We start from the raw sequence: 9,465 nt of genomic DNA, 5'->3' as shown, positions 1-9,465 counted from the left end.
TCTGAAATTCTAACCAATGCAATCAGATAAGAAAAAGTTCTTAAAGCATCTAGATGAATGAAAAAAGAAATACAACTGTCTTCATTAATAAATAGCATAGCATGAAGCAGAAAATATGACAAGAAATACAGGAAAACTAATAAATGAGTTTAACAAAACTCCAAGTTACAAAATCAGTATATCAAAATCAATTGCATTTCTTCATACTGTCCATGGAAAATCAAACATAAAACCAGAAAACAGTATCATTTACAATGCATTAAAAAGCATGAAATACCTAGAGACAAATCTGATGAGAGACATGAGAATGCCTCAACTACTCCTAAACAGTAAAAAAAAAAAAAAAAAAAAAAAAAAGCCTTGGAAAGTTAGACCAGAATTAATGAGGAGGTAGATCCTGCTCTTGAATGGGGAGATTTGCTATTATACCATGTATAGAGTCCAAGATTCAGGATTACCCCGAAAGCGTAGAGGAAGAGGCTCTGAAGAGTCAAGGGCAGCCGCTGTCATTTCATGACCAGTTCTGTGTACACTGATGACAGGCCGGAGATGAGGCAGTCGAAGATGAGGAACGCAAGTCCCAGTGGAGTGATATGCAAGGGCATGGGATGGGCTCTGGCTGCTGACAGGGGCCAGGAAGGGTGTTCACAGGTTCCTGAAAGTCGCCTGATGCAGCCAGCAGCAGCAGCAGTTCCAACCCCTGACGTGCAGAGGCGATGCCTAAGGCAGAGGCAGTACAACAGAGCTGTTCTTCCAATCTTCAGATTGCTCAGCACCTGATAGGTGCTGGGGTCCATGTAACGCTGCAGGTAGATCACCAGGTTGTTGTTGGCGCCATAGAGCAGGGCTGATAGTGCAAAAGGTGCAGCCTGGCGCCAGGGTGGTGTGCCCTGGGGCCATGATTGCCAGCCCACCAGGAAGGAGAAGGCGCATAAGAGGAGTTTGGTCAGCTCAGTGAGTAACACAGCTGAGGAGGGCCGGAAGGGCACTCGGCCATCCACGTTGCACAGTGCTAAGAATGGTGCATGAGCACCATACTTGACCGTGGACAGGAGTAGCGTCAGGGTCCAGCGAGCCTGTCTTGGACGGGCAAGGCCTGGCATACCCCCATCTTCTACACTCATGGCCCACACCAGACCCTGGGTGCCCTGTGTAGCTAGCAAGGGACAGAGGAACTGGGACACATCGGAAGGAAACTGGGTGTAGAACTGTGGGACATCACCAGAGAGAATGCTGAGGATCAGAGTCAGTTGCATACTCAACAGTTAGGGCTTGAAGAGAGGGCTCATGTCCCACAGTTTTGGGGTTAGTCCCGCGGAACTAGGGATGGAAGGCGTGCAGGCTGCAGGCTGACAAACCACTGCCTACTCTCTGCAGGAAGAAAAGCAAGGATGAAAGAGTCAGGAGAGGTGGAGACAGCAAATGAACAACAGCAGGGGGAACCAGAGAGAGAGTCTGTGATAGAAAGGCCTCTACCTGAAGGCCCAACGTGCTCATCCTGCCTTCCCCAGAGGGTCTAGTCAGGCCCCTTAAGTAGTGACCTAATGTAGTTCTTCAGTGTCTTCTCCACGTTGGGTACAGCGTATGTCTGAGCTGTATAGATGCCAATGCAAGTGCCCACCGCAAAGCCCAATACTGCTGATGCCCTCAACCTGGCCACCACATAGCCTGCCAGGAATCCCTTGAGGAATGGGGAAGACAAGAGTGAGCCATCCTGACCTACACCACTGTTGACTTCATCGTCCACAGGCTGCTGTAGGTACTCCAGCTGCTTCTTGAGAAATGTCAGGTCCTTAAGCTTGGGCAGAGAATCCCAGGACAGGGGAGAGGCTGGCTCCAGCAGACTTGACCCAGTCCCAAGCCCTGCTCAATTTTATCAGAGGCTAAGAACTAGGTGAGCTTGTCATCCACCATCTTTCCCTGCCAAATTGTTGCCGAGTTTTCATTTTTTGATGGTGGATAAGCACATAAAAATATATTTAATAGTGAAAGTATAAATTTCAATGTGAATTGAAGTCCATTGAGTTGTATAATCTTTGAGTTTGGTTAACTTTGGTTTATGATATTTTTATTTGCAAAATTTTTATAATAATAAAGTTTAAATTTTTTATTTTAAAAAATTTAAAAAATCATACCTTTCAAATTTTAGCACTTTTGTTCTTCTAAACACTTTTAAGAAAATGAAAAAATAATTTAAACTATGAGACTATACTTGTAAATAATATAGCTGATAGAGATGGCTCAGTGGTTAAGATCACTTTCTGCTCTTCCAGAGGACCTGAGTTTGATTCCTGCACCCACATGGTGGCTCACAACCATCTCTTATTCCAGTTCCAGGGGACCCACACCCTTTCTGGCCTCTGTGGACAACAAGCAATGCATACAGTGCACAGACATACATGCAGGCAAAACATCTGTATACATAAAATAAAAAATGTTAAGAATGGAGCTGTGGTGTTTGAAAGAAAATGGCCCCCAAAGGGAGTGGCACTATTCTGAGGTGTGGCCTTGTTGGAGTGGGTGTGGTCTTGTTGGAGGAAGTGTGTCACTGTGGAGACGGGCTTTGAGGTTTTATACATGCACACTTAGTGTTTTGGACCACTTCCTGTTGCCTGCAAGTCAAGATGTAGGGCACCAGGCTACTTCTCCAGCACCATGTCTGCCTGTATGCCACCATGTTATACCATGATGATAATGGTCTAAACCTCTGAAAATGTAAGCCACCCAATTAAATGTTTTTCCTTTATAAGAGTTGCCATGTTCATGGTGTGTCTTCACAGCAATAGAAACCTTAATTAAGACAAAAGCTGATAAGGGGCTTTTAACAGATATATATAACTCGACAAAACTAAAAAAAAAAAAAATCAAGGCCTGGGCGTCACGATGCATGATTGTAATCTCATAAATCAGAATGCTGAGGCAGGAGGATCCTGAGTTTAGTGTCAGCTTGGACTACATAGGGACGTCCTGTCACATGGGAAAAAAAATGTTCTTTTAATGGGAAAACATTTGAGCAGACATCTTCCCAAAGATAATGTATACATGACATATAAACACATGAAAAGATAAACAGCATCATTAGTCAGTAGGGAAGTGCATATTAAATCATGATTGATCAAAATGCAGAGTTGTGGAGTCTAGCCCCAACAGATAAATCTATAAAACAACTCCCATACTTAAAACTGAGGGAACACTGCAGAAGAGAAGCCAAAAAGATTGTCAGAGCCAGGATCCGGGAGTTCTCTGTGAGACTGTGTCTTCTTGTAATGTCAGAAGCTACACCCATGAAGTCTCACCAACATGCCTGCCTAAACAAGAGCTGAACCAGGATCACACCAACAGACATGCCAATGTGGATGGGGTAAAAAAAAAAAAAAGCCCATGAGGTCTCAACCCTACACAAAGAACTACAGGCAAATATGGAATGTTGAGAGTGTGGAAAAGGGTCTTCCCCCAGGAAAAGCACACCTTTCAGATTGATGCCAACAACTCCATGTGTAAATCTCCAACTGTCCAGATCAAGTCACAGACTCACCCACAGGAAAAGCATATCTCTGGCTACATGGTGATGAAGGTCGGGAGTGAGAAGAAAGAACTGACAAGAAGCACATAAAAACCTCCAGACTGTATGGAGTATCTCGCTATGGGAATGATAGGAGTGTACATATTCCAAACTTACCCAGTGTGGAATTTAAATGCATACAATTAACTGTATTTCCATTGTTCCTCACTATAGCTATTTAAAGTCTATAAGATGTTGTTATTTGTTTTTAACTTTTCAGCTCTTTTGGGGGCCCTCCACCCAGCTCCCAAATAAATTACACACAGAGACTTTTCCTTACTTATAAATCCCTGGTCATAGCTTGGCTTGTTTCTTGCCAGCTTTCTTTAACTTTAAATTTTCCTATCACCCTTTGCCTCTGAGCTTTTCCCATTCTTTTACTTCTGTAAATCTTACTCTGTGACTTGCTGAGTACTTGGGTGGCTGGCCCCTGGAGTCCTCTTCCTTCTCTGGCTACTCCTTCCCTCCCAGATTTCTCCTTTTATATATTCTCTCTGCCTGTCAGCCCACCTATCCTTTCTCCTGCCTCACTACTGGCCATTCAGTTCTTTATTAGACCATCAGGGGTTTTACACAGGCACAGTAACATAGCTTCACAGAGTTAAACAAATGCAACATAAACCAAAGTAACACACCTTAAAATAATATCCTATAACAATAAGATGTAACTTTTCTCTTCCAAACAGTTTCGACAATATTCTTCATATAAGCCCTGTGTGTCTCCTATAAAGTTATTCCTGTACATTGCTTGGAATTTTGCCATAGGTGAGACCTGTTTACTAGATTTTCAGATTGGTTTAGGACTACTTATAAGAAAACTTTCATTTTGGTTTTGATATAGGATCTCCTATGGCTGTGTCACCAGGATGGACTTGAACTCTTGTCTCAGCCTCCTGAGTACTGTAATTAGAGGTTTGAGCCACCACACCTAGCAAAACTTTTTATGTTTGCTGCTATTAGAATTGGTAATGCAGTGAAACATTCTTTTATGTGACACCATTTGATTGCTATTTTCCTTTTAGGGTTTAATAAATCTAGGCAAGAACGTTTAAATACTGAAATACAATATCTTAATTAGAAAAATTAGCCACCCACAGAATCAATTGACCAGGCCTCAGGGGTGCTCACAGAGATCATGTGAGCCTGATCTAGCTTCTGACCTAGGTCAAATCTAGGCTTTGAGCTAGGGTGGGAACACTCACTGACTCTCTTGTCTACTTAGGGGACCCTTTTCCTCCTATTGGGTTGCCTCATCCAGCCTTGATATGATGGTATGTACTTGGTTATATTGTAGCTTGTTATGGCATGTTTGGTTGATGTCCCTGGGAGGCCTTCTCTTTTCTGAGAGGAGATGGGAGGGGGGCATTGATCTGGGGGAGAGGGGAGTTGGGGGGAGAGACTGGGGGAAAGAGAAGGGAAACTGATGTTGGGATGTAATATATGAGAGATTAAAAGATAGATAGATAGATGGATAGATAGATAGATAGATAGATGATAGATGATAGATTATATATAGAAGATAGATAGTAGATGATAGGTAGATAGATGATAGCTAGGTAGATATATCAATAGATAGATAGATAGATAGATAGATAGATAGATAGATAGATAATAGAAAAATTAGCCAGAAAAAAAGCCTCTAACAGACAATAAAAGGACTTCAAACAGAGGTAAGAATTTGATACTATCCCTGTTTGGGTTGCCCCTTATCAAAGCCAATGGGCCAAATCCATAGAAGACTAAAGGCATATTCATATATTCTCAGGCCTTTCCGTGATATTTCAAAAAATAGTCTTGTGCACTGATACATAAAGTCCCTAGCAGGGCCCCTGTCACCAACCTGTTAAAACACATCCTCAGGCCTGACACTTGGGCAACACTTGAGGAAAATGGACTATTTTTTTTTTAGGACCTATTATGTGATAAACACAGTTCTTGTGATTTAACTACAGAAATGGGTAGCTCAGGACACCAGTCCTATAAGCAGTAAGTATTATAGTATTCAATCAACAGCTGGAGAAGAAATATAAGACAGAGGCAATTAACTGTGTCCAGGAAAGGCTCGAGGGTGAGTACTATACAGTGGTAGAGAACTCATTTAGTGTGAGCAAGGCCCTGGGTTCAAACCTAAGCACCAGAAGGAAAGGAGAGATGGAGGGAAGGAAAGAAAGACTAAAGGAAAGGAGGGAGGGAGAAGGGGACAGAGAGAGGGAAAGAAAGAAGGGAGAGAGAGGAAGAGAGGGAGGGAGAGAAGGAAAGATATAATAGAGGGAGAGAGGGAGGGAGGGGGAGGCAGAGAGAGAGAAAGACCAGGAGCTTTCTGCACTGAGTAACAGGCCTAAGAGAGGTCCTCAAATCCTAGGGACAGTGGGTAGGAAAGTTGAGACATAAGAGAATACAGTAAATGGACTATATACATGGATCAGCATCTTATTTTTGCCTCTGCCATGCATGTGTTCCACTCCGTAGTTAAGCTCGCAGGACCAGAGCCTATATTCTTGTTCCCAGGATGGTTTCTGGCACGTGAAAACTGTTAACATCTTTCAGTTAATGTAGCAGTTAGAAGTAGTGGGTTTGGGGCAGTAAGTAATTGAATAAGTAAGTGAATAAACCACACTATGAGTTTGCTATCCTCTCTTTTCCAGACAAGGAATACTAAACGAAGGCAAAGCTGAGAACAGAAATGCAAAAGCTAATCCACAGTGCACTCAAGATGTCTACAGTCTGAATAACAAGATTAAGGATCAGTCCAGACAGTGCCAGACCCACAGCAGAAGGTCTACCCTTGTGTTTCACTCGATGACATTCTAGAACATTTTACTGTTCAGACGTGGAGTGCTTTGTAATCCACAATGACTGGCATTGTCAGATTTTGAAGGAAAACTGGAATTTGGCATTATGGTTTTGCTAATTATCACTTTAGGCAACAGCTCCTTCGAATGTCTGAGGAAACAGCTGATTCTTCTCTCCCCAGAAGCCTTTGCTTACAAAACTTGGCTTACATCAGAATGCCGATGCAGATTACATCAGTGTGCAGATTTCAGCCTAAGAGGGCCTTGGTCAGAAAAGCTGACATTGTGTAACTCTCAAAATCCAGGCTTTCTCAAACCATATTTGGGATCACAAAGGAAGACTAATAATAACAACAACAACAATAATAAATAATTCTTTCAGGTAAAAGGAGTTATAGTACTGTCCAAGAGAACAAAGTGGAGTGGAAGGCGGCCTAAAGCCGTAACTCACCCATTTCCACCAGGACCCCTGTTCTAGGGCCTCCCGACGACAGGCCCATTGGTGTGCACTTTGCTCTCCACTCTGTGACCTTCCACACAGCAGCAGAGCACCAGTCTTTTGAAGGCAGGACTAACTCCATAGCCCTCTCCTCTCTAGATAGCTTATGAGGCCCCAGCCTTAGATATCAGCTATTCTTACGCCTTGTCTGTCTAGATAAACCACTCATTATGTATCTATAGGCATATATTTTAATATTGGCATAACTCAATTATGCTCACTCCAGAGGAAAATACCAGCATAGCACCCTCTCTAACGTTTTCTCCTCTATCAGTGCTGTTTCTCAGTTTTAGAAAAAGTTCCAAATATAGTTGTTTTGACCACATTACAAAGAAGACATCTTTTCCTCATCATACAAATTATTAAAAATGGTTTTCTGCTCAATGTTCACTCTTGCCATGGGCTATTCATGTCAGTACATCTGTAGCAACTCCCAGCTTGCCAGACGTTCTTCTGTGTTTGTATTATTTCTTTTGGTTCCTCTATGACTTCTATCTAGCACAGTTTTTTTCTATGACTTACTACACTGGTACTGAGCTAGTTACCATGAAATCATGGAAGCTTCTTTGCCTAACCTAGAGGGACTCTGATTCAGCAGCCCATGAGTCTGTATCTGTCATCTTGAGAGGTAGGGCCAGGATTGGAGCTACTGCCTCACTGTATCTGTGTGTTTCCTATTTCTGTGGTCTGGATGAGAAATGTCCCCATGTCCCCATGCCCCATGTCCCCATGTCTTCACGTCCCTATGCATCTGAGCCTTGGTCCTCAGCTGGTGATTGTGTCTCAGGAAGTAGAGTCTTTTAGAGGAAGTACATCCCAGGGGTAGGCTTTGAGAATTTACGCCTCTTCCCACTTTCAGTTTGGGTTTTCCAATTCCTACATGTGGTCAAAAATGTAATCTTCCCATTCCTACTGTCTGCTGCCACACATCCTCTGCCATTACAGACTCTCCCTCTGGAGACAAAGGCGGAAATGAACTCTTCCTCCTAAAGTTACTTTTGGTTTTATCACAGCAACAACAAAATAATTAATATACTTACCATTCCCAAGCAACCTTCGACACCTCCATTTCTCACAACTCTTTCAACAGAAACGTCCCTTATACGTTCATGTATAGAACTATGATCAAGTCTAGCTTCTCAAACATCCTCATCATCAAGCCAACATGTGACATTCCAAATGTTTCACTCACTCCCAGCCTTTCCTTGTGATCTGTGCTAAGATGTCAGGAGAAAATGTGCATTTCTTCCCCCTTCCCTCACCACCAGAAGCACATAAACTCCACTAACTACATCCTGTGTCAGAAAGAGGCCACTCTGTGGAGATGAGTATCATACTTCTCTTCACAGTCATCACACATAGAAATGGAATCACACAGTATTTGTCTCTTTGGGGGTGCACTATTTCATTTAGCACAAGGCCTCAAGGTTCACTCATGTTATAGCTTGGGTCAATGTTCATCTTTTTAAAAATCAGCTAATTGTGTGCGTGCGTGTGCGTGTGCGTGTGCGCGTGCGTGCGTGCGTGCGTGCGTGCGTGCGTGTGTGTGTGTGTGTGTGTGTCAATGTAGCCATCCCACAGTATCTGTGGGATACTGATTCCAGGAGTCCCGGACAGAGGTACTAAAGTCTGTGAATGCGCCTATAAAATATTATAGCATTTACATACAACCTACTACAATCTACTCCATATGTTTTAAGTAATATCTTTATTACTTACATTTCCTAATACAGCGGAACTGCTATATATAAACAGTCATTGTGCTACACTGCTTAGGGAATAATGACAAGAAAGTAGTCTGGATATATTCAGGACTGTCGCAGTTTTTCAATTTTTTTTTAAATATCTTAAACCAGAGTATGTAATAGGACTAATTGTATTTGGTTTCAAAATTTAAGGCTCTTATATGTAACCTGTTGTGGAATATTGTTTAACTAGGCAAAGATATGCTGCATTTGTTGATGCTGCAATTGTTTAACTTTGTAAATATGTGTTGCAATTGTGTTAATCAAATAAAATTAACCTGGCCCCAGAGAGGCAGGATTAGCAACTGGTTGACAGGAAGTAGCAGAGAGGAGCGTAGTGTGGGTTTTTTTAGTCGGGGCACTGTAGAAGGAGAGAGGCTTCTGGGGTGCCAGCAAAGAGAGAAAGTTAGCCAATTGCCCCTCTGACTCTCTGAGCTCCCAGGTTTTCACCCTAGCCTTTGAGTCTTGAGTTTTATTAGAACTATAGAGATTTAGTTAAAGCTCTGGGAGAACAGAATTCCCCCCGAGGCTATAGCCTAAGCAGCTGGGCCTTTAGCAGTTTAAAGTACAGCCCCTGTGATGAAGGTAAAACAGCAGTAACAGAAGTAAGAAAAAATTTTAATGACCACCAAAGAAAACACACCCTTCTCCCCACTGTCCCCACCCACCAGACTTGACAGAGCCCTTCTCTCTCCCATCTGAGCAGAGAGGTTGTGGAGGGGCCCATGCTTAGCTTCTCTAAGCCTAAATGAACTTTTTAATCTGTAATAGACAAATATCCAGAATGCCACAGATTACTAGAGACCTGTGAGGGGAGGAGGCTGGGCTAAAGATGTAGCTCAGTGACAGAGCACTTATCTGGTATGT

At 42.7% G+C, this 9,465-nt stretch overlaps 1 protein-coding gene and 1 pseudogene across 1 annotated transcript; both read right to left on the bottom strand.

Annotated features, from left to right (window-relative positions):
* Positions 1-368: 368 nt before the first annotated feature.
* On the bottom strand, positions 369-1,219 carry LOC128097061 (probable UDP-sugar transporter protein SLC35A4; annotated as a pseudogene).
* A 297-nt stretch (positions 1,220-1,516) lies between these two features.
* Positions 1,517-6,854, bottom strand: LOC128097060 (SLC35A4 upstream open reading frame protein-like). The gene is made up of 2 exons (XM_052717239.1): positions 6,806-6,854; positions 1,517-1,863 (listed from the first exon to the last, which is right to left on the bottom strand). Exons 1-2 carry the CDS (start codon positions 6,852-6,854, stop codon positions 1,517-1,519), a joined length of 396 nt encoding a protein of 131 aa, XP_052573199.1.
* Between the last annotated feature and the right edge of the window lie 2,611 nt (positions 6,855-9,465).

This window comes from Peromyscus californicus, unplaced genomic scaffold (assembly GCF_007827085.1).
Source record: "Peromyscus californicus insignis strain IS unplaced genomic scaffold, ASM782708v3 Scaffold_5__1_contigs__length_169319896, whole genome shotgun sequence".
In the NCBI taxonomy this organism is placed as follows: Eukaryota; Metazoa; Chordata; class Mammalia; order Rodentia; family Cricetidae; genus Peromyscus; species Peromyscus californicus.
Note: the sequence above shows the minus strand (reverse complement) of the source record. Positions and strands in the feature narration are given on the sequence as shown.

Excerpts from the sequence above, each read along its gene's own strand:
- LOC128097060 (XM_052717239.1), bottom strand. The coding sequence starts at position 6,854 with ATGGGCCTGTCGTCGGGAGGCCCTAGAACAGGGGTCCTGGTGGAAATG. Across the intron at positions 1,864-6,805 it reads AGGGGTCCTGGTGGAAATGG|GGCTTGGGACTGGGTCAAGT; the intron begins GTGAGTTACGGC and ends AAAATTGAGCAG.